Source organism: Aedes albopictus, chromosome 3 (assembly GCF_035046485.1).
Source record: "Aedes albopictus strain Foshan chromosome 3, AalbF5, whole genome shotgun sequence".
In the NCBI taxonomy this organism is placed as follows: domain Eukaryota; kingdom Metazoa; phylum Arthropoda; class Insecta; order Diptera; family Culicidae; genus Aedes; species Aedes albopictus.
The window spans coordinates 368599771-368625922 of record NC_085138.1 but is presented as its reverse complement, the minus strand read 5'-3'; the positions used below and the strand labels follow the sequence as shown (position 1 = coordinate 368625922).

At 37.9% G+C, this 26152-nt stretch overlaps 1 protein-coding gene across 1 annotated transcript in view; it reads left to right on the top strand.

The window, feature by feature from the left end:
- Positions 1-25896, top strand: part of LOC109432339 (zinc finger protein sens) — a 49951-nt gene extending 24055 nt beyond the window's left edge. The window contains exons 5-6 of the mRNA XM_019708682.3: positions 407-557; positions 23809-25896. Of these exons, the coding sequence (XP_019564227.3) occupies positions 407-557; positions 23809-24290 (633 nt within the window). The 3' untranslated portion in view covers positions 24291-25896. The remainder of the gene's footprint in view (positions 1-406; positions 558-23808) is intronic.
- The last annotated feature ends 256 nt before the right edge of the window (positions 25897-26152 follow it).

Here is a 26152-nt window from a genome sequence, read left to right as displayed (position 1 = left end):
TTTTACGTGTCCAAATAATGCCAATTTCGATATTCTTCGAATTCCGAAGGCACCACTTCAAGTACACTGACTCGACTCGAACCACCGACCACAAAACCGCATCTCACCGTCACGAACCCCATAACGATCTTTTATCTGCGCCGTTTATCGGCTCATGATACAAAATTCAAAAATGATCAGATTTCGTACCATCTCTGAGCCACCACCGTTTGGCACCATCACCATCCTGCTGCATGTGTTAAACGTGCGGTTCCCGACAAACCATGACGACCGATGTACCTCGGTTGCGCTACTGTTCAGAGAAAAAAAAAACTCCGAGAAAAAAATGTAAATTTAATCATTTTAATTTTAGACCTCATTGCGCTAATCACCCCCTCCTCCTTCTTCTTCCTTCTGCTTCTTTCAGTGTAAACAATGCGGCAAAACGTTCAAACGGTCCAGCACGCTATCGACTCATCTGCTGATCCACAGTGACACCCGACCCTATCCGTGCCAGTACTGCGGCAAGCGGTTCCACCAAAAATCCGACATGAAGAAGCACACGTACATCCACACCGGTGAGTATTGTAATTTTATTATTTAACGTTTTTCATAGGGGAGGATTAATCCACCCAACTGCGACGGAGTGACACGATTTTGACACTATTATTGGACATACTGGGAATAGACAAAATTATTGGGACAGATAAAATTGTCACTTATCGAAAAGTGGTCAAATTTTTGACAACAATATGAAATTTGCAAACAATATCAAAGAATTATTGGAGAAATTTTAGGAGGAACTTTTAGAAAAGAACTTTTCCGAAGAATCAGCTGATGAATTCCTGGATAAATTCTCTAAAGAACGTTTGAAATATTATTAAGAAAAACATAAGAAAGTCCTTTTAGACATTCTAGAAGGTATTTTAGAATAATATGTTGCATCGAATCTTGGACAAATTTCTGGAAGAATCGTTATAAGAACTCCTTGTGCAGTTATTGGAGATATTTTGGGACGAATTTTAGAGGAAGTTCTCGGGACAACATCTGGATCAATCCCAGGAGGAACTTCTGGAGGAAATTTCTGTGAAAGTACTTAAGGAAGCATTTCTCAAGGAGAAATTTTAAAGGAATCCTTGCAAAAGTTAGTTTATGAATTCTCGGAGAAGTTTCTTGAATAATCCTCAGATCAATTTACGAAAAAGCAATTTTTCGAGAAATGTTCTTTAATAATTCTGAAGAACTTCTGGAAATCTTGTGCATTCCTCGGAGCAATTCAGGAAGGATTTTCTGGATAAATTTCTAAGGAAATTCTTGCGAAATTTTGAAGAAAATCCTGAAATTACCTCCGCAGAAAATAATGATGGAAATTTCAGTGGATTTTTTAGAATAACCCCTGAATGAATCCGTGGAGAAATTTCTAAACTTATGACCACAGTGAACGTTCTAGAGGAATCCTTGAAATAATTTTTGAAGGAATCTTTGCAGGAATTTGTGAAGTGATGGTATGGTGGAGTGATCGTTAGAAAAATACTGAAGTACCAAAACATTTCTCAGGCCTGAAGAGTAACCTTTGGAAGAATTCTTGAAAATTTTCTCCAAGAAATTTTGAGACTATTTAAGTATTGCACGAGAAATCTTGGCAGGCATTTTTTTTTGAAAAATCTTCGGACAAATCTGTGGTAAATTCTTGTTTAAGCCCCTGGAATAATTCTGAGAGAAAACTATGAAGAATTTTTGCTGAGAATAAAAAGAAATAAAACTTCGAAAAAATCGACTCATGAATTGATGAAAAAAACGCTTAGAAGAGCGTTTAAAACATCATCGAGCAAAACACAACAAAGTCATTTAGAAATTCCAGAAGGGATTTTAGAATGATATATTGTAAGAAACCATGGACAAATTTCTGGAGGAATCGTCGTAGGAATTTTTAGCGGAGTCATCGAAGATATCTCGGGAAGAATTTTAGAGGCACTTTTAGGAACAATATCTGGATAAATCCTCGGATAAACTTCTGAAGGATTTGTTAGAGCAATATCTGGAGGGTATCTCGAAAGGACTCAAGGAAGCATTTCTAAAGAAGACATTTCGAAAGAATCCCTGCAATAGTTTTTTTTTATCAATTCTCGTAGACGTTTCTGGAAGAATCCTCTGATCAACCTCTGGAAAAATAATTTTTCAAGGAATTTTCCTAAAAAAACCTCTGAAGGACTTTTGGAAATCTTGTGATTTCCTCGAAGTAATTCAGGGAGGTATTTCTGGATGAATTTCAATGTTGGGGTAATCCTCTCAAAATTTTGAAGAAATTCTTGAAATCACCTCCATAGAAAATGGAAATTTTAGATCATTTTTTTTAATGAATCTCCAAATAAATTCGCGAAGTAATTTCTAAATTTACGTCCACAGTGGAACTACAACTCTGGAGGATTCTTCGAAGAATTTTCGAAGTTCTCAAGTAAGCTTTAGAGGATTCTTCAAAAAGTTCTTACAGTAAACGTTGTAGCTACTGCAGGAGAAATCATAGCTGACTTTTAGGAAAAATCTTTGGACAAACCTAAGGGAAATTTTGGAACTTGGAGAAATTAAAAAAAAATGAAAACGACAGTGACTTTAACTAAAATATTTTCAAAAAATAAATCAAAGAATACTCAAAAGCATTACCCCATTCTACTCCTGATGAAGTTACTGGAGGAATACCTGGATAAACTGCCTTGAGAAAACACTAATGGTAATCCTAGAAAAATCTAATGAAAGTTTTTTAGATTTTTTTGTAGAAGCCTCATAATAAAACTTTTAAACAATTTCTGAAGTACTTGGAATATTTGGAGAAAATTCTGGAAGAAATTTCGGGGAAACCCCGGAGGAAATTTTGAAGCGAAACTTGTATTAACTTTTACAGGAAGCTCTGTAGAAATTCACACAGGAATCTTTTCAAAAATACAATAAGGGTCTGTAGATAAATTTCCATAGGAATTTTACCGAAAAATTCGGCGGAGGCATTTCTACGGGAACTTTCAATGATTTGTTATCAACTTGTAGGAATTCCTAAAATATTTTGGATTTCTTAAAAAAAACTCAGTAGGAATTTCTTTAGAAATCCACGAAAGATCACTTGTAGATTTTTTTGAAGAAATTCTTAGAAGATTATCTAAAAGTCAGACAGGAATTTCTAAAGAGAAATTCCGAAATAGACCTAAAGGAAACGCCGGAATTTTTTTTCTAAAACTGTCCTTGAAAGATTTCATGTATTAATTTCTGAAAGAATCTGTGAAAGATTCTCTAAAAGACTGACTAAAGAAAACTTGGCGTAATTTTGGAAGTAATTCTTGGAGAAATTAGAGGTTAAGGAATTTTCTTGATGAATCGCTGAACCACTTTTACAAAAAATCCATGGAGAAATTTCGGAAGAAATCCGTGAAAGATTTCCTTAATTTATTTTTTTAGATATTTCTCAAGTATTCAATTGTTAGAATTTTTGAGAAAAAACCCTGGAGAAATTTGTGCAAAAATACATGGACAATTTTCTGAAAGAAGTCCTTTTGGAAATTTCTGAAAAAAATAATAGAAGATTCTACGAAAAAAAAAATCCTAGGACGAATTTCTCAAGGAATTCGTGGAAGAGGAAAACTTGTTGCTTGCCGCTTTGAGGACATTGCTTAAGGCATTATTGGATGATTGACTAAAGGAATCCATGGAGCAATTTCAGCAGAAATACTTGGATGACTTTTTAAGGAATTTTTCGAGATATTCACGGTGGAATCTTTAGAAGATTTTTCGAGTGAATTCGTGGAGAAATTATTTGGAAGAATTCCCGGAGAAAGTTCTAGAGGAATCGCTGGTGGATTTTCTGAATGAATCTCTTGAAGATTTTCCGGAGGAATTCCTGTAGAAATTTCTGTAGGAATCCTTGGAAAACTTTTTGAAAGAACCTTAGATTAAATAATTGAAAAAAAAATTACAACCCCCTGGAAAAAATCTAATAAAATTTTAAAGGTTTTATGAAGGAATTTCTAAAGGAATCCGTGAAATGTTTTTTAAAAGACTTCAAGTAGGAAATTCCTCAGGACTTCATGGAAGATTTTCTGTTGGACTCCCTGGATAAGTGAAGGAGTCTTTGTATTAATCTCTGCAGAAATCACAGAAATACTGCAAGCCGCTTTGGGGGAATATATTGAGAAATCCCTGGGGAATTCTGTAAACCATTCCATGGACGAATTTCAGAAGTAATCCATGTAATAATCTGGAGGATTTCTGTAGAAAATTTCTGGATTAATATCTAACTGAAACTTCAGCAGAAATTCCAAACAAATCTTTGGGATGTTTTCTAAAGAAATACGTGGAGGAATTTCTGAAAGAATCGCTGCAGAAACTTTAGAAGGAATCCGTGAAAGATTTTCCGATAGAATATGAGTGGAATTGTCTGAAAGATCCTATGGAGGAATTTTTGAAGAAATCCATGGAGCGATTTCTGAAACAAATCGGTGGAATATTGCATAATGGAGTTTTTGAAAAAAACTCCTGGAGAAATCTCTAAAAAGTTTTCTAAAACAATCTCTCGAGACATCCCTTGAGGATTTTCCAAAAATTTTCTGAATGAATTTTTAAAGGAGATTTTGGCAGAATTTCCAAAAAAAATCTCTGGAAGAATTTTGGAAAGCATTCTTAGAGTAATTTCTGAAAAATTGATTAAAAATCCATGAAGAATGTTCAAAAGAAATCCATGAAGGAATTGTGGAAAAAATCTATGGACAATTTTCTGAAATTGCTTTAGATCCTTAGATCAATTTCGGAAACAAATGGAATGTTTCATAATAGAGGTTTTGGAGAAATTCCTGGACGAATCTCTATAAGATTTTCTAAAACTTTTTATAGGAATGTCTGGATTTTTTAAAAATCAAATCTCAAGAAATCTCTGGAAGAATATTTCTCTTTTTTTTATCTTTATTTAAGAGGTTTTCAGCTTGAGAGCTGGTTCGCCTCCAAGAATATTTCTTTCTTTGGTTTTGATCACCGTTTACTTCATTTGTTGGTTTTAATTGGTTTTTCCCGGTGATGTTGAATGTCATTTAAAAAAGCATTGAACGTTTCAACCTATTTTTATATTTTTTCGGTCATCATCAGAAACTATTACAAACATATGAAAGAAAAAAAAACAAATTACAAACATATTCAAATTTCGAAAATTGCCACACAGAAATTGACAAAAAAAAACACAAAACACTAACAAATCCGCCGCCCGTTCGTCTTCCAAGGCGGTGCTGCTAGAGGAATTTCCAGAAAGTTTTCAAAAATAATCTTTAAAGGACTTTTATCAGGAATTTCTGGACTTTTTCAATCAAATCTCGAAACAATCCTTAAGGGTTTTCCAAAAAAAACTGGATGAATTTTTAAAGGAAACTTTGGAAGATTAATAAAAAACCTATAAAAGATTTTGTAAAGAACTCTTCGTAAGAATTTTGGAAAGTGTTCTTAGGGGTATTTCTGAATAAGAATTTGTTAAAAGATCCATGAAGAATTTTCAAAAGAAATCCATGGAGGAATTACCGAAAAAAATATGGAAAATTTTCTAATATTGCTCAAGGAATCTCTAGAGGAATTCCCGATAGAAACCGTAAAAAGGAACTTGTGAAGAAATCCATGGATAAATTTCTGAAATATTCCATAAAAGATTTTCTATTGGACACCTTGCATAAATTTCAGGAGGAATCCTTAGATCAATTTATGTGACAAATCTTTGAGACAACTACCTGCACGCCACTGTAGAGGTGTTTCTAAGGAATTCCCTGGAGAATTTTCTAAATAAGTCCAAGAAAGAATTTCTGCAAAAATCCTTGGAAGGTTATGAAAAGTAATCATTTGAGGAGTGTCTGAAGGATGCTTTGGAAGATTTTTTGATGAAATCTAATGAGGAATTTCTGATACATTGCATGCAAGTTTTTCTCAGAGAATTCTGAGATTTTTGTATAAGGCAATATGGTTGCTGGTGGACCAAATTCAAGTTCAAATCCAAGTCCAAAGTTATGTCAAAATCCAAGTCCAAATACAAGTTCAAATCCAAGTAATTGGAAATACAAACTCCAAATTCATGTCCAAATCCATGACCAGATCCAAGTTCAAATTCAAGTCCAAATGAAAGTCTAAATCGAAGTTCAAATTCAAGTCCAATTTCAAGTCCAAATTCATGTTCCAAACCATGATCAAATCAAAGTTCAAATCCCTGTCCAAATTCAAGTCCAAATCCAAATCCAAGTCAAAATTCAAGTCCAAATCCAAGTCTAAATGAAAATCCAAGTCAAAATTAATGTCCACATCCAAGTCCAAATCCAAGTCAAAATCTACGTCCAAATCGTCCAAATCTAATCTAAGTCTACATCAAACTTTAATTTCAAGTGTAAATTCATATCGAAATCCACGCCCAAGTTGAACTCCAAATTCATGTCCGAATAAAAGGCCAAATTCAAAACCAGCATCAAGTTTCCAGTACAAATCCAAGTCCAAACCAAGTCCAAATCCAAGTCTAAATCCAAGTCCAAATCCAAGTCCAATTCCAAGACCAAATACAAGACCAAATCCAAGTCCAAATTAAAGTCCAAAGCCAAGTTTGAATCCAAGTCCAAATCCAAGTCCAAATACAAGTCCAAATCTAAGTCCAAATCCAAGTCCAAATCCAAGTCCAAACCCAAGTCGAAATCCAAATTCGAGTCCAAGCCCAAATCCACGGCCAATTACAAGTCCAAATCCAAATTCAAATCCAAATTCAAATCCAAATCCAAATCCAAGTCCAAATCCAAATCCAAATCCAAGTCCAAATCCAAGTCCAAATCCAAGACCAAATACAAGACCAAATCCAAGTCCAAATTAAAGTCCAAATTGAAGTCCAAATTAAAGTCCAAAGCCAAGTTTGAATCCAAGTCCAAATTCAAGTCCAAATCCAAGTTCAAATCCAAATTCGAATCCAAGTCCAAATCCAAGGCCAATTACAAGTCGAAATCCAAGTCCAAATCCAAATTCAAATCCAAGTCCAATTAAAAGTCCAAATCCAAGTCCGAATTAAAGTCCAAACCCAAGTCCAAATTCAAGTCCAAATCCAAGTCCAAATCCAAATTCAAATCCAAGTCCAATTAAAAATCCAAATCCAAGTCAAAATCCAAGTCCAAGTCCAAATCCAAGTCCAAATCCAAGTTCAAATCCAAATCCAAGTCCAAATCCAAGTCCAAATCCAAGTCCAAATTCAAGTCCAAATCCAAGTCCAAATCCAAGTCCAAATCCAAGTCCAAATCCAAGTCCAAGTCCAAATCCAAATTCGAATCCAAGTCCGAATCCAAGTCCAAACCCAAGTCCAAATTCAAGTTCAAATCCAAGTCCAAATCCAAGTCTAAATCCAAGTGCAAATCCATTTCCAAATTAAGGTTTAAATTCTAATCAAAATCCAAGTCCAATTCCAAGTCGGAATTCAAGTCCAAATGCAAGTCAAAATGCATTTCCAAATCCAAGTCCAACACCAAGTGTCAAGTACAAATTCAAGTCAAATGAAAGACCAAACCCAAATCCAAGTACCAATCCAAGTCCAAATTAAGGTCCAAATCCAAGTTAAAATCCAAGGCCAAATTTAAGTCCAAATCCAAGTCCAACTACAAGTACAAATTGAAATCTAAGTCCAATTCCTGAACCGAAGTCTATATTAAATCCTGAAGTTCAGATCCAACTATACGAGTCCAATACTCATCCACAACCCACCAGAACAATAATCCCCTACCGACCCTTCCGTGACTCACCGTTTGCGGCAGCCAGATGAGCAGCATCTGCCACGCTGCTGCTGCTGAACGCTTGTAGCTCTCATCCTTGCCCTGCAGTCCACTGCTCCAAGCAGATTCTTGAACTTTTGCTGGCTGACTGGCTGGCTGGTTTCGCTAAGAACCGCAAAACGCGCAACGATCCCCGTGTGGTGTCGTCGTCGTCCTCGTCGTCATCGTCCTACAGCGAGCCCTCATTTTTGCAGTCTACCCTTTTTTTGCGCACCCAAGAATGAATAATGAAAAGCACGAGCCAACGTCATTTTTTGCGGCTGCCGATCGTGTGCCTCTGCTGCTGTTGGGCAGGGATTTTCAGCTGCAGCAGCACAACAGTTCTGCTCGGACAGACGCGGGGAGGATAAACACTGAAATCTGCTGAAGTGTGGCCCTCGGGTACGGATTTTGAGGGGGACAGGAGGTGGAGATCCTTGACTCGAGGCAAGGCGAAGCGAGGATGAGGTAAAGCGAAACGAGACGACTCGGAGCGAAGAGCGAGAGAGAGGGTGAACAGATGGCGCCCCTGCTGTTTGGGTCCTAGCTAGCAACCCATTAATCTGCGGGGCCAGATTCTCTCTCTAAACACGGCTGCTGCGGTTTTTAGTGAGTCAGATTTCCGAGCTTTCTGGCTTAAAATTGCTTTATTAGTTTTAGTTGTCCCAGTCGGTAGCTAGGGAAGAGCAAAGACAAAGTGTGCAGTAATTTTTCGAAAGAGAGGAAACAAAAAAGCTAAAACGATTTTAACACCCGCTTGAGCTCGGTAACGAATGATCCGGGCGTCCAAATTAATGCCTTCTCCGGTCGTAATGAATACGAACAACATGATGACATGCAAACCGCAAACAGGAATGGCATTTGCTTTTCGTTGTTGTCGAACAAATTGGACCAAGAGGGCGCTTCTTTTTGTTGGTTAATTTTTCCAATTATTTAAACATAGAACATATCGTGGAACAAAAATAAATTTTTTAGTATGTTTTTGACTATTTAACCCTCTAATACCCAAATTTTTGATTTTGATCTAAATATCATTTTTCGTCATCTAAAATCGATTGAAACATGTTTTGGAAGATGATTCTTTTTAATTCTCGATTTCGTGTATTTCAGTTTTTGATTTTTCTAATTTTTATTTTTGAACATCCCCACACTTTTATATTTTTCCTGGAAGCCAATTTGGGGAACGGATTTTTTTAGATGAAAACATTTTAAGATTTTATGATTATTGTTGAAATATTATTATCTAAAAAGTTTTTCACAGAAAATTTTATTTTCCGTGTAATTTTAAGGAAAATAATTTTAGAGTGTATTCGATTCCCTTAAACAATTAAACAAGGATAGAATGATTTGGGAAAAATTTAAAATATGTTAATTGTAGCTATTCAATACAAAATAAACAATGACTTCTAAAAGGTGACTAAAACATCAATTTTTCAATGATTTTTAAAAAATGTAAATACATTTTAAAATACACCAAAAACCATTTTGAGATATACAGAACAGTCCTAAATATCAGCCAAAAAAATAAAAAAAAAAAAAGATTTTCCACGAAACAAAAATTACAAAAATGCTCAAACTATACCCCGTCTAAAGGCGGGATTGGGTATTAGAGGGTTAACCAAGTATGACAATGTCGATGAATTCTGGGCCCATCCACGGAAGCGGTTTACATTTTTAAGATAAATGACAAATAATTACTTTTATCCAATAAAACTGCCATCACTGTTTTCTTATATGAAAACCCGAAAGAAATTGTCTTCCATTTGACATCGCTTTCTATGATTATTTTTTGTGGGACTTACTTGAATTGGAACTTCAGAATTATTGTCAGAAATTTGGAAAAATGTACAAACATGTTTTCAATAATTCTGTCAAGTTGCCATCACTATCTTGTGACATATGACAGCAACAGCTCATCACCTGGAAAAAAAATCAATCAAAACTTCAACCCACTTCATCGGGCGGCGTAAAATCCAATTCCATTAGACTTCGTTGACATCAACAGTAAAACCCCGGAGCCAGAAACCTTCATAAATTTATGATTTCACCAAAACAATTAAAATCGAATTACCATTCTCGCTGCCAGCTACCTACTTCTGCTACTGCTGCTGGTTATGAACCGCAAACCGAAGAAGCAAGGATGTGTTCAACCATACCGGTAAATTACCCATCTGTTGTTGTTGGATGGATGATTGGCTGGGGCATGACGTGCTAATCAGTATTATGTAAAAACTGTATGTGACATGTTGTTGGTTGTTGGGAGACGACACTGGTTTTCACCGGAATCGGAGAAAATCTGAAAATGGTACCGCTGTTGACGCCGTTGTCTGCTACAATATAACGCACGTGGCTCTATCAATAAGCGGGTTGTGATAGTTACAGCACTACCAAGGGATATTATACGAAATGCACCACCGGAACAGAACTACTCATAGCAATATTCATTATGTACTCACCCAACGGACTCGTGCTTGTGACCAGAACATTTTGCAAAATAAGGAATGATCACGGTTTGGATTCGTATTAATTTGGACTTTCTATTCCCAAACATCTCGGATAATTCTGTAGCTTAGTGGGTTGAAGCGCCAGTCCAGCGAAAACTTAGTCGTTGGTTCGGATCTCATCGGATCGCAACTTTTTTTTTTACTTATTTTTGTTTCAATTGTTTGTTTTTTCAACCTTTTACCTCCCTCTCCTCCGAAACCAACACTCTCATTCATAATCGCATTTTTTTCCACATTCATTGCTGGTGTTCGTTTGCATACATGCTGGTCGCTGCGCTGCAGACCCGCTCTTCTGTTGCACTGCTCCAATACCTCTAACTAATGGGTTGAAGCCTTTAGCGACAAAGACGACGAGGTGGGCTTAAGCCGCCACAGTCGTCGCGGTCGCCGCCGCGTTACAGTCACAGCCGTGGTTTGTATCTTGATTTAATTAACTTAATTGATGTCTGTTTATGTATCACATATTGCACGCGCCAACGAGAGAGAGCGAGTCGTTCGCTATCTTTATGTGTTTGCATACATGAGGCGTGGAGCGTGGCACCACTAGCAGTGGGACCACATTTGAATGGATGGGGTAGATGGTGGGTGGTTGCTAAATGAGTTCAATATTGTTTCAACGATAAGCACGACGCGTGGTCAATTTGTATCGAGTGGATAGGAGAGTGTTGGGTTTGAATTCTCGGTGTTTGCTACACAGCATAAATGTGTAGCGTTTGCCATTCTTTCATTATTTTGAAATTTGGAAAACTACTCTACAACAACAAATGCAGTTTCTTCTTCTTATGCTTCCTTTTCTTCTCCTTCTACTCATTCTGGGGGTGAATATCATAGTAAAAATCATAATAGCGTTGTCAAACAGATGATTTTAGTCGAAATTTGCGTCAAATGATACGTCTGTTTGTATGTGATAGTAGTATGAAGAAACATATCCAGTTTGTTCATTCCATCGCAGCGTATGGAAGCATATCCATCTCTTTTTTTATTGTATAAGTCTTATCATCAATGCCATACATGATTACCTGAACCAGCATCCGATAGATAAAAGTCAAATCTTCATTACAGATTACATTGAATAAATTGGAAAGATCTCACCATTTTATATCTTGCCGTTTGATCGTACCCACGCCTTGATTTCTTTTCATTTCTGCGCCAAACAATACATACTTTCAAATAATACATACTTGTAAGGCACGAAATGTTGCTAAACGACAAATTGAAAGATAAAATATGTGAAAGAAAAAATCGCCTTCTGGTGGGATTCGAACCTACGACTCCGTATTCGCTAGACCGGCGCTTGAACCAGCTAAGCCATAGAACAAGTAACAATTCTGCGGAATAGAAAGCCAAACTGACTCCGAAGCCACACCGTCCGTGAACACTCCTTTTCAACAAACCCGTCTCTCTTTCGGCTTAGATGTCAATCCACAACACACTCGCGGTTGTGCCCACTAGCTACAAGTGGGAGCGAATTGTTTTATTAGATCGATACTTACTCTTGCACACCGCATACTTAGCCATCGAACAGTTTGTTTGCTAGTTTTCTTGCTAGTGTCTCCGAATACGGTCAGCGAGGTTGATTTCTAAGTAATCACTAATCACTGATCTACAAAATGTCTCATCAAAAAAAAAATATATATATTTATCACTCTTTAACAAAACGCAAAGATTATGTTTGATCGGTTTATCTAACATTTGTGTCAATCTACAGGAAAACTACTGCTGTCAATACTGTAGATTTGAGGTCGTAGTTTTAAATGTAATCTTACAAAAAAGTATGCCTTTCAAACTACGAAACATTTTAATATGATAACGAAACGTGAGAAATATTGGTATTTTATTATGGAAAATAATGAACTGCCAAAAAACCGCCATTGTGCCTCAGGCTTCCGGCGCTTTAATGCTAAGGAGGACCATAGTCTCGGGCAGAGCAAAGGTCCTGAATTCCAAGGAGAGATACCCTTCTCGGTTCGACACAGGACAGGACGTAGGGAAGGGGTTTCTGATCTGAAGAGGGATTCAGTGACTCACAGGTGAATTTAACGGAGGTTTCATGGAGCGTTTCAAATCGTTTCATGGAGATCAGGACGTTTCAGAGGGTGTCAGGGGCTTTAGAGGCTCGTAGATGAATTGCAACACCTTAGTCGACCGATGACCTACATTTAAGGAAGCTTTTGGAAATCTTTCAACAGACAACGAACTCACCACTTGGCAGCATATAGCTGCATTAGGTTTTGTAGGCATAAATTTCATTCATAATGCTTCAATATATCACTAATTACACGTATTGATCGGATAACCTACATTCCAGGGAGTTATCGGATACTACTACACAATCCTAGAACTTAATATTTGATAGAACATGGATGTCAGAGGCTGTGTGAGTATGACCTTATTCATAATCCTAATAGATACAACTAGTAACTCTCGTGGAGTCGATGATCTTTAATCAAGGGGACCCTTGATGAATCATTGAACTAACCACTTGATAGATCATAGTTGAGGCTGTTTCAGTATGTACCTTAGTCATGAAGCTTTATTAGAGACAACCAAATACGTTGGTAGATTCGATGACCTATACTCAAGGGAGTTTTGGAGGTCCTCAAACAAAAAATAAGCTATCCACTTGGCATCCCAGACACGAATGCAACATAAGTGGTAAAGTGTCTTTAATAATCATAAAACTTCAATAGATCATTGATTACGCTAGTAGATCAGATGGAGTTATTGGATACTCATAAACTTATGATCCTTAAACACGCCGTAATCACTTTTAACTCTGCTTTTTTGCCTGTAAGTCAACTTTATCCCTTATCTTTAGTACTCCAATTGGTCGGCGTTAAGTCAGAGGGGACCAAGTAACAAAATCGACGAAAATTAGATTGTTAGGGCATTTGATTAAGAATTACTTAAGCTACTAGGAACATTCATCCAATTTTCTTAATGTTGCAATTAACGGGAGTTATAGCACAATTTTCTTTTGATTGAACTGCAAAAAATGATAATAGTGTGCAGTCAGAGTGGACCATATGCTTGATGTCAAGAGAGTTGAAAAAATGTGTATTGGTTAAAATCCAATAAATAAAATAGTTTATCATTAAAATGTGATACGTTTCCAAATCGTATGACTCCCTAACGCATTTTCTGATGATTATTGATCAAGAAAGCACGTGAAATTCTATTTTATTATGGTCAATATCGTATTTTACAGGTCATCGTGTTGAAGCATATTGTGGCATGCGTGCAGACAGAGTGGACCATGTGTCCCTAAATAGTTGAAATTACCTTATTCTTCGTAATCCTTTCTAAATCAAAATGTGTTTGTTTAGTAGCTGTTGGGCATCATATTGAAATGTACCAATACCCGTTTCATGAAGAAATTGATTTTACCTATTATTTAAGAATTGTGTACTTGGTTCACTCTGTCTGAACGAATTTTTGATAAATGCCAATCCTCTGAATAAATTATTATGAACTGTGTAACTACAATATTTCAAAAACGTACAGAACTATGAAAATCAATTCAAAAGTTGTTAGCTATTAAATGTTCAAGTTAAGAATTCTTAAATAGCTCAATAATTGACTACCCTTCATGTGATATTGGACTTTTGTACTTGGTCCACTCTGACTTAACATAACAATTGAAAATGGTAATCAACAGTGTAATAACAGAAATATAAAATTACAAATTTCCTGCTCATATTATACACTACTCCTATTAACTGTTGTCCTACTTGTGCATTATTTTTTCATCAAATAGGGGAACTTACGTATTCTCGGCAGTTTTGTTCTCTTCGTCATGGGGGGTTTTTTGAACCCTGTAGGGCTCAGAGTTGGCCTCAAATCCTTCCCAACCAAGCTGAGTTATATGCCCAAATTTCAGGCAATTCGGTCCACAAAAACCCCCCATGACGAAGAGAACAAACCGGCCGATAATACCCATCGTCACCCTATGTAAAAACTTGAGTGTGAACTGTAGTTGGTTGAAGATTTTCCAAAAACCGTTCAGTCAGAGTGGACTAAGTACAATCAATTACTTAGAACTTTCTCGGTTTCATGCTTCATTTTACGTTTTTTCGCGATCAATACAGAGCGATGCTGTGATGAATAATTATTGAGATTTATGGCAAAAATTCAAGAACATTTGTCGAAAAACTCAAAATATAATACAGTTGCAAACTTTAAAGTCGTTTTTCTAGAAATTAAGTAAAAGACACATGGTCCTCTCTGACTTAACGCCGATCAATTGCTCTGAACATAATCGTATCCCATTTAGGTAACGTTACCCTAATAGAGATCTTACCTAAGTGGATTCTACCTAAATGGAGGTTTGAGTTTAATACCATCATTGAAATTTCCCGACTCTTCGCATAAACATTGTTTTTAAATTTGACGCATTTTTTTATTATCACATGTATGACCACAGTGGGTCATTGACCACTGGGTCTAAAGACTGACACTGCTTATAAAATATATCAGTTTCACATGTTTTATCCATATCACCTAGAATATTTTTGTTTTCAGCAAAGTTTTTAGGAAGGTTTATAGTTTCTACTGGGTATGACTGGGTTTACGTAAAACTTGGTATTTTTCGGCTTTCAGTCACAGAAAAGCGTTGATTATTTTAGATCATTGCCAACGTTTCGATCCTGTGGTTGGGATCTTCATCAGGGCTCGATGTGAATCAACTTGTTTTCGATTCGTGTTGATCACACGGTGGAATGTCGTTTTCTGCTCTGCACCGCACTTGTTTCATTGGATGATCCCAACCACAGGATCGAAACTTTGGCAATGATCTAAAATAATCAACGCTTTTCTGTGAATGAAAGCCGAAAAATACCAAGTTTTATAGTTTCTGAAATGTCATGTTAGAATTGAGTATTCTAACATGTTTTATTTATTGATTGTCTCATGCTTTAGACCGCTAGAAAGTTTATGCTTTCAGCAAAGTCGTTCCTAAGACTAATGACTCTCAAATAGATTTCTGATCTGATCATGATTTCATGACTCTAGTTTGTCAGAATGTTATTGTCTTCAGCAAAGTTCATATAACTGGTTGGGACTAACCTTTAAGGAAGCGTCCATAACTGACGTAGCATTTTTGGCCAGCTTTAACTCCCCCTCCCTCCTCGTACCATATTTTCCCATACCTCATACATGGCTCGTCAAACAATCCCAGGCTCTCCCCCTCTTAAAAGCACCGTAATTTATAGACGCTCCCTAATCACTTGAAATCGTTTCCAACCCAGCATTATTCATAAAAAGCCTGGGAAAACCCCTAGAGGAATCACTTAAGGAACTTTAGGAGGAACTCAAGGGGGAATCCCGGATGAAACTTCTAGAAAAATCACGGAAAAATGCAGGTGAAATCGCCGGATGAACTTCCTGAGCAACCACCGAAAGAATTCCTGAAGAAATCCCTGAAAGAGTTCCTGGAATGAGTTTCTTGAAGAATTTCTGAGCGAGTTCCCGGAGGAGTCTTTTAAAAAGTTTCAGTAAAAATCTCTAATTATGAGAGTAATCTCTCCAGCCATTTCAAGAGAAACTTCCCTGAAGGTAATCCCGTATGAATCCCTGAAGAAACATATAGAGGAAACCTTGAATGAACTACAGGAGAAATCTTTGACTACAGGAATACCTACATAAAGGAACTACTGATTGAATATCTAAGGAAATTGCTGATGATTTTCAAGAAGTAATTCCTGGAGGAATCCTTAAAAAGGTGCCTATAGGAACCCGAGATGGCAATTCTGACTGAGTCCCTGAAGAAGTTCATGAAGAAGCTCCTGGAAACATCTCTCCAGTAATTCCAGAAGAAATTCCTAGAAGGGTTCATTAATGTAAGCAATGATGTAACTTTTCACCTCAACTTATCAATTAGCATAGCATAGCATAGCATGAATACTTGCACAAATCTTGGATGGAGTTGCAAAGTTGAATATTTCCATTGACATTGCTGATGTCGCTACTACCTACAATGTCATAGATTCACTCAGCTCCACACACCTGGCCAAGTCCTTGCAAGCATTTATAAATCCCTTCATCAACTTAGAAAGAGCCCAGAACTGAAGCATCTTCCAATAGATGAAAGGATGTTGAAAATAGCGAATTTTCAACTTATATGCAGTTATAAAGCAAATATACTGAAGTAGAATTATTTATCAATAAATAATATTGGAAAGATCTCACCAATTGTTGTGGGGTTTTTGTGTTTCAATGCCGATCATCTAGTTGTCTTGATTAATGTTCTTCTCTGTAAAGAACAACACAATACTCAGCAAAAAACAACACAATGCTGAACACTGAACACCCGCGCATCTATTGTTTTGATTATCACTCACTTTTCACCTCAACTTATCAATTGTATTTTTATCGCTTGCGATTGAACTGTACACTGCTCAGCGATGAAAAGAGGCAAAGAGGTGGCAAAACGGACATGATATAACTCACAAACGATTTTGCACACATCTGTCAGTACCACCACATGCTCACCCGAAGAGCCTAACAACACCGAATGGGTTAGTTTTGGAAGCTACGGCACGAACGCTCGACACGCACACAGATGCAACATTCGCATGTACCGACACCACACTAATAACGTTTCCAGCCTACGGTGCTTCGCGATAAGCTGATCGAAAAGCATCGAAAGCGATGAAAAGACAGGCTTGGCTGGAGCGCAACAGCTTAACGGCGAAAAGGAGCAGACAACAATGCTGATCAGCGTCGAGTCAGTTCGTGTGCTATTCGTACGGGAGGTTGGTTTGATAAAGCGAAGTAGGCTAAAAACGTATTCGTTGTCGAAAGCGAATCGCATCATTAACAATAAGTTAAAATCCACAAACAAAAAGAATTTGAGAAAAACAATTCCTTAAGTAGTTTCTGGAAAAAATCCCGAGGGCTGTCCTGGAGCAGTTTCCCTGGATTAGTTTCTGGGGAAGAAAATTCCTTAAGAAATTCCAAGTGAAATCCCTAAAGGAGTTCCTGGGGGATTCTTTGAAGGAATGCCTTGAGAAATGTTTCTAGTTAATTTAAGAGAAAACCCTGAGAATTTCCAGAAGGAATCTCCGATGAATTTCAGAAAGAATCCTTGAAGAAATCCTTGAAGGAGTTTTTGGAGCAGTCCTTGGAGAAGTTTCTGAAGAAACACCCAAGAAACTCCAGAAGAAATAAATCGAGGAATTCAAGGTGAAATCATTGGAGAAATATCTCGAGAAATACTGAACCGCCAATATTTCTGAAAAACTTTCTGAATAAATCCCTGATTTCCTTATTTTCTGGAGGAGTTTCTGAAGGGACTGTAGAAGAGAACCCCAGTCGGAGCTTTCTAAGGAATCCCTGAAGGAATTTGTGAATGAACCCATAAAGAAATCCCGGAGGAACTTGTTGGGTGAATCCCTGAAGAAATTTCTCTGTTTATTCCTGAAAAATGTTGAAGGAATCTCAAAATAAATTCCTGGAGAAATCTCTGAAGGAGTTCTTAGAGAAATCTCTGAATAAATTCCTGGGGAAATCTCTGAAGGAGATCCTGAAGGAGTTGCTGAAGAAATCTCTGTAGCAGTTTTTGGAGAAACCCGTGAAAAAGTTCCTAGAGTAATATCTAAAGCAATTCTTGGAGGAATCAGTAAAGGAAAGTCGGAAGGAATCTTATGGAAAACGATCCGTGAAAGATTTCAAAAAGAAATTCCTGTATCACTTCCTGTTAGAATCCTTGAATAAACTCTTGGAGAAATCCCTGAAGGGGTTCCTGGAAGAATCCCTGAAAAATTAAAACAAATCCTTCAAAGAACTACAAGCGAAAAACTCCTTAGAATTCCAAGAGAAATTCTTGAAAGAATTCCTGGTAAAATCCATCAAGAAATTCCTGGAGGAATCCCAAGAACAGTTGAAGGAGGCGTCCCGAAAGGAGTTCCTGTAGAAATTTCTGAAGGAGTTTCTGGAGAAATCCTTGAGGTAATTTGGGAAAAAAATCTTGAAGAAATATCAAGACGAATTCAAAAAGAAATTCGAAGAGGAATCCCAGAAGAATTCCCGAAAAAATTCTTGATAAATCACTGAAGGAGTGCCTTTAGAGTTATGGAAGAAATCCTTCAAAGAATACCAGAAAAAAAAAATCCCGCAAAAATCAAGAAGAAACCCATGCAGGAATCCCTGGAGGAAGCGCTGAAAAGTTCCTGGAAATATCTCTGGAGCAAGTCCTGGAAAAATCCATGAATAATTCCTTTAGAAATCCGTGAAAAAGTTCTTGGAGAATTTCCTTAAGGAGTTTCTGGACAATTTTCTGAAGGAGTCTCTTGCAATTCCAAGAGAAATTCTTTAATATTTCCATTAAAATTCCGCAAATTCCTCAATGAATTCCGGGGAAAATCCCACAAAGAATTCTAAGCAAAACTTCTGCAGGAACCTCTGAAGAGTTTCTGTATAAATTCCTGAAAGAGTTCCTGGATTATTCAGGGGGATTATTTCAGAAAAAAAATCAAAGAATTCATGGAAAAATCCTTGAAGAAATACCTGCAGGAATCCAACAAGCAGTTCCTGGAGGAATTGCTGAAGGAATTCCAAGAGTAATTCCTCAAGAAACTTCAAGAGAAATGCCTCAAAAAATATAGAAGAAGTCTCTTAATGAATTCTTTAATAAACTAATGGACGAATCCCTGAAGGAACTTGTGGAGAAATCTCTGAAGAAATTTCTGGAAGAATACCAGGAAAAAATCTTAGTGGAATCCCTAAAGAAATTCCTGCAGGAAACCATGAAGAAAATCCTGGATGAATTGCTAACGGAATTCCTGGGGGAATTCAGGAAGAAATTCCTGGAGGAATCAATGAACGTGAGGAATCCTTGAAATATCGCGAGAATATAGAGGTTTCTCAGAGCCTCTAAAGAAACGTTTGAACAAACTCTTGAATGAACCCCTGAAGAACTTTCTGAGTTCTGATCTCTGATGGAGGTATGCTCAGAAAAAAGTGCTCTTTCGAGTAGACTCGAAAAAATCGCATTGCTTTAATCCTATGACAAACCAATTATTTCAAAATTGAAAGAGTTGGCCGTCAAAAATACGGTGAAATTTATTACCTCATTTCTTAATGGCCAAAAAAAGAGACAATTAGACCAGCACCATCACCGTTGATTTGATGTTTATTCTAGATTTGCGTGTCAAGGATTCCTTCAACCACCCTAATCGCGGATAGTGTCGCATCGTTTCTCCCCCTCTGCTTCGGTCAATTTCTACAGTTTTGTGTCGTTGTTCGTTCAACCCCGCAGAAGATTGCGACCGCTGATGTACCGTGCACGTCAAGTGACAATAACAATCACAAACCAAAACGTTGTCGTTGTTGGAAAAGGGCTGATTTACTTCCCAAGCTAGTACTGTAATCGAGCGATTCAATTAAGCACTTAATTATTTATGATGATAGCATTTTGCTTCATTCACGCTTGTCGAGGGGGGAAGCAGGCAATAATACAACAAGGTCGAAGTAGTCGGATCGATCAAAGTGATCCATTTCCATTTTTTGGAAATACATACGAAGATTTGAACAGACCGTCACGTCATCAACGAAGTCGACGACGACGTCTTGGATTGCTTTGCACCCACGTTTGCACCGCTCTCGATGAGGTAAAATATTTGTCTGGATTTGATCAGCCTACTGCGACCCGACCCGAGGGACTACAAAGGAACCGATTGTTTACGGGTAAACTGATGAACCGTACTTAGTACATCTCAGTAGCAGCAATTGGTTCAATCGTACACTTGAGTCAATAGACGCTCTGGTTCGACTAGCTGAGGTCCCACGTCGTCTTGCTTAAGCCATCCTCGCTTCGCGCTGCTGGATGGAGCGTTGCGCGCAAATATTGACGCAATGATGATGATGATGATGCCGGGCCGGGATATGAGCTTGGTACGTGAGATGAAAACTTCATTGGCGAAAATTCCTACGTTAATCGCACTGGCTGACGCACTCTTGATGCAGTCTCAGCGCAAGAGGTTGTTGCATCGGTCCCCCAAGCGTCATGAATGTGACGCACCAGGTAAAGTGTTGCCTGACTACCGTGCTTCACGTGTTGAATCCCGCACGCAGGCAAGCCAGCACCGACACCGTGGCAAATCAGAGTGATAGCATATTTTTAATACGATTATAATTTCTTTTCCTGGGAGGTGTCTGGCATCGGGGACCATTAAGCAGTGATTGTGCTTCCAGTCCAGAAGGACGACGACGTCCAGGAATTTTTATGGATTTGTAATTGTCCGGAAGCAGTAAACGCCTTTGGTGGTGCGAAGTTGCACTCGCATGATATGTGCGTAATTTAGGGGAGTTCGGGGCAATATGCACCCCCCAAGGAATGACTTTAGACATGTGTATTCTAGTATCCGGAACACAAAAGTTCATTATATTCTTCTATTAACTGAAAAGCACAAATGCGCTTAGTATCGTTGTGCAAAAAAGCCGTTTTTTTAATATGGGTAATACAGTTCTTTTTATTTGTTTTGGGTCAAATTCGCAACAGAATACAAAACATTATCGAGTAGTGTCAAAAAATTTCAACCGAATTCCAATTATTAGGGAGAGATTGCTAGGAGTCGTTCGACCCCAAAGGATTACCCTAAAGCGAGATTTGCTGGATGCTGTACAATGATTAAAGATACTGGGTTCGTCGTTTGCTGTTGTTGCGTGTCTGCTGAAGTCCTTTGATAAATGCGTTATCTCAGGGGTTGAGTGATCCGTTGCGTGATAAAGAATTATGACATTGTGATTTTCCACTCAGATTACTGATTCTCAGAAAGAGATAACTAATTATACTTGATGCATTGCAACTTGCGGATTGGGTTTGATTTATCTGTATTATACAGATTTTTGAACATCGGTACAGATAGTGTTTATATGAAATACAGATTTTCCATTTGTATGGGATACAGATTTTTCATCCAAAATCTGTATGGGATACAGATTTTTGAACCAGTGATACAGAAAATCATCTGGCATCTCTGATCCCAACTAACAATCACTCATTTAACAGGCACCATTATGACGAATTAATTCAGCATAATGTTGAATAACATTTGAATTATTTTCACGTACAACCTATGTTCGGGTCTTGTTCACACAAATTTGGAGAAGTTATAAAGCATCATGTTGTGCACCAACTTAATTGTTTGTTTTTAAAAACATTTTACAAGTATACAGGAAAGCTTTTATTCAGCTTTGGCAAACATGACTGAAAATAAATCAAATTCAAAAATGTTGAACTCTCACGAGAGTAATTATTCGCTCTCATGTTAAGAACACCTATTATGAAATAAGAATTACATATAAAATTATCTAAATCCGGAATAGAACTCGAGACCTGGCGATTGCCAGCCGCATGCCTTCCTCTCTGCGCCATCCTAGAGATGGTAAGATGCAGCACCCAAAGCAAAATATAATCTTCCCATGACTCAATAATGATCACTCCTGAACTTGTGTTTAGCAGTGGTGAATTAGCACAGCACGTGGTAATCAACTGAACAACGACTTATACTTTAACAGTTGTTCAGCCGAAAACACGTGTTTTCCATTCTGATTTTGCTGTCAGTTTTTTTATCGCACGGTGAGAAAACTTGTATCGAATCCGGCCAAAAAGTGTTGGTTCTTATTGAAGATATTGTTTCTAGACGTACTAATTGCGAAATGAATATGTTTTTATTTATTATCAAATATCAATCTTTATAAATGTATGGCAATATGGAGTGCAGTGGTCTTCGAAATGGTGCATTCACAAAATCTGTTCAGGTTATCTACTTATACTCAGCCGAAGATCCGTTAAGCAATTATTTTTATTTATGTTTCTGTCATGGAATTTTGATATTATGTTCAACAAGTAGTGCATAAGAATGTTTAGGGATACTTAAAATGTGTCCACTTCTGAATGCTGTTTGGTTATCTAGATGACTGTGGGAACAATACTCAGTAAACACGCCAGCACTGAAATGTCAAATGCATCGATCCAAGCGCATTTTACATCATCGATCTGCTGCGGAATATAAAAATATAATACTCAAGGTACAAGATATCTTGTTACAGACTAATAATAATAAATAAATGCCTCATTTTCACGTTGATTACGTCTTTTGGCACTCAATGTTGCGCTACGTAATTCTATTCTATTTTATGTTATGCGATTAGTTTAAAATATTGTTCCTTCAATATCTTGACTGTCCAAACAGTTTTAGCCATGATTTATCCCATTATCCGAACAAAGTTCCGAGTCAAACTATGAAGGGTTGAAGGCGTTTATTCGACAAGTGAAAAGTACATTATACAGTAAAATATGCTTATCGATACATCAGTTTAATAAGATGCAGACAAATGTTTTGTTAAACTTTTTTGTAAAGTAATCAATGCTGGTCGAATAAATTTCTTTTTAAACTTTTGAAAAGTGTTTTAATATATCATTGTCAATAACGATGAGGAAAGTCGAACATTGACTACTTTTTCAATTGAAAAATCGTTTAAACAGTAATGTGTAGAGCATAAGTTCAGCTATCATTACCATTATCAAGCAACAATTCAGCAAGCTTGCTTGTTTGTGACTTGCAATTGTTAGTTGGGTAGTCAGCCCAGTCCTTGTGCTTCACGCCCTTGTTCTTGCTTGATTATTTACGCCCTTGTTCTTGCTTTGAATATTTACGATGCAAACATGCTCTATCGGCAAAAGCTCACAGTTGATAACTGTGGTAGTGCTAATCGAACAGTAAGCTGAGAAGTGGGCTCTGTCCCTGTTGAGTCGTTACGCCAGAAAAAAAAGGTTTCTGTTTATATTATGTATTCACTTAGAAAAGCAACGTTCCCAAAACCGCTGAATCCAAGAACCGCCCGTTGGTTTCACTTTCATTGCTCATGCCCATTCGAGGAGAGCGGCAGAGCTTATCTCAGATTAATAAATTTACCTGCGAACCCTTCCCCTCTGTGAACCCCAAACAAAATTTCCCCCATGAAAAACAATTCTCAGGTGTCTCACCATGAGGAACAAAACTCCCCCAAGAGCTCTGTCGTTGTGGTGGCTGCCTTCGCAGTGGCGCACTAAGCTCCGGTGTTTGAAATTTATATCTGTGTCAGCAGGATCGGATCGTTGTAGTCGTTGCGTTGTGCTGGGACCGCGGCTCCGTCGGTGATACAAAGGGATTCGATTGTGCCAAATAAGGATATCGGCTGTTAAATGGTTAGCGGTAACAACAGCAAACAACGGGACTACCACTGGTTTCTGAGTTGGAATTGTTCCACCAGTGCGGCGTGCCGCAGTGGATTAACTGAACCCGAATGGTTTGTTGTAAACTCGAACTGGCGCTTGTCTTCGGTGCGGCTGAGGTTTACCGCACACGAAGTTTATCTACGGTGGGTTGTGTAGTAATTTCTGATGAAATTTGGAATTCTAGAACTTTTTCAAAAACTAGTTCAGATTCTCACCACAGTTGACAGGTGACAGATTGACAGAATGACAGATTGACAGTTCAGCGCCAACACGTTTTCACATTTCACTAACTGAATTTCTTCCATATTTGCCCTCATTCCAGGTGAAAAACCGCACAAATGTGTCGTCTGCCTCAAAGCGTTCAGCCAAAGTTCCAATCTCATCACACACATGCGCAAGCACTCCGGTTACAAACCTTTTTCATGCGGGCTGTGCGATAAGGCCTTCCAGCGGAAAGTGGATCTGCGTCGTCATCGTGAGGGTCAGCACGGCGAAATAGTTGGAAGCGGACCATCTCCGAATGGCAGCACCCTTCCGACAAGCGACGACTACAAATCGCCGAATATTTCCATGCTGGGTGCTGGTGGTGGTAGCCCCTCCAGTCCCGATCTGCATCGCAGTACGCCTCCGAGCCATCAATCGGCGGCTATGGCAGCCGTTGCCGCAGCGGCTGTAGCGGCGGCTGCCGCAGCAGGCTTCCACCACAATCAAAACCACCACCACCACGCTGCTGCCGGTGCTCATCATCGCAATCACAATCACCACGCGGACATTAAAATGGAAGTTAGCAGCAGTTGCTCTTGATTCAGCCCCGGCTGGGCTCAGCTCCCGCCGATGACGCCGATTTAGTTTACTTTCATACACCTAAACCTACCTTTTACGAAACACACTCAGTCCGATCCACAAACCCTGGTCCTAATGACGATTTTTTGTTTGGAACAAGCAGACAAAAAGAGATATAAATTCTGACAACAACAGATGTTGCTCTATTTGGGCGCTTCTTCTTCGCACTCGCCTACTGCGTGTCTCGCTTTTCGGGAACACGCGTCAGATGACGTTTCGGCTTTATTCGGCCTTCGCTTTGTTCTTTCTTCTCTCAACTAACCTTGTTCGCAACGCCGAAGCGAGACCGAAGGGCACTCCAATCCAAACAATAAAAAACGCATCACATCGTATTAAAAGAAATTCGCATCTACCTAAGCTAATTTGTACATTGTAGTCGTACTGGTCAACCGAGTTGTAGACGTACTGGTTAAGTTAATCACGCATCCTTAGGTTTAGTTAGTTAATTATTCTGATCTAGACAAACCAAAGCTAATCGATTTCTTCCCAGCCCTGGAAAGAAAATCAATTTTGGCTCGACTCCGAAAAAAAAGCGAAGCTTCAAACACCAAATTCCACAAACGTTTGTAAATATTTTTAATTTATTGGAAATCCTAGTTTCTGGTCCCGAATTTCGCGTACATATTTACATAATGTCTAGTCTTGTTTGTATGATAGAAATACGAGAAAAAATTAATCCGGGAACACCTTCCGAAGGAGTGTTCCCCTGATGGGGAAACGAGAGGCGCTTTTGTTACCGAGAATGTAGAAGACTGCACTGGAAGGTTCTTCACCCCTCTAAAACACACACACGCGCACTGTAGAAACGAACCGCACTAAACTAACATTCCTATCCTAAGAAGTATCATATCAGTTCGGAAGAACCTTCCGGGGCGTGCACTTAGTCAATGGATGGAGAAGTTCGCACACTTTTTCCTATTCATTTAACAGCTACCGAACCAAAGACGCTATATTTTGTAAACGCGACAACCGACGACAATCGAAAGCACTTTTGTAATCTTGTACACTGTGTCAAATGCTTGCTTTTTTTTATTTTCTGTAAGACTGTACTATGTTTTTTTTCTCACTTTAACGTACCCGCCAATCCGTGTCTGGCTGCTTATTAAGTCGTACTATTTTTCTGTCCACAATTCCAATTTCGTTCGTTTGGAACGGCCACCACCTCTTTTCGGGATCTTTGTTCGTGATCGAAATTTGTTATTTAGTGTTTTAGTTAGGGGAGGCAGCGGAGCGGAAGTAAATAAAATCAGCTGAAATGATGATCATCCAAATATTGAACTAGTTGATAAGTTTTTACATGTTCATGACGGTGTAATCTAAGGTGTACAATTTTGTTAGCTCAATAGCCAGTAGTAATTTATGTTAATAGGTTTCCCATTTTTTTTTCATTTAATAGATGAAAGTTCTATTAGTCAAGATTAAGTTTTATGTGTAGTGGTAAAAATATTTTCCTTAAAAGTATAGACTTTAGATTTTTCAATTAGTCCTAAGAAGTTAGTCGTTGTATATTTTCAATACAATGTAGAAATGTGTATAGGATATTAGCCCTATCAAACAATAAATTTTTCAAGACGATTTGACGTATAAGTTCCTCAATCCGAAATGTTAGAGAAGCATGATATCTTGTTTATCTGAAATTCTGTATTTTACTGTATCTTACAACATATTTATGACAACACATAATCAACAATATCTCGCTACAAAACTCTGTTTGTGGCAGGTACTCTCCATCTTCGTACACGACTTCTGCTCGAAAGATCACGTTCTACCTGATCCACCTATCTTTCTCATTTGCCAGGATTCGAATAGACTGGATAATTTAT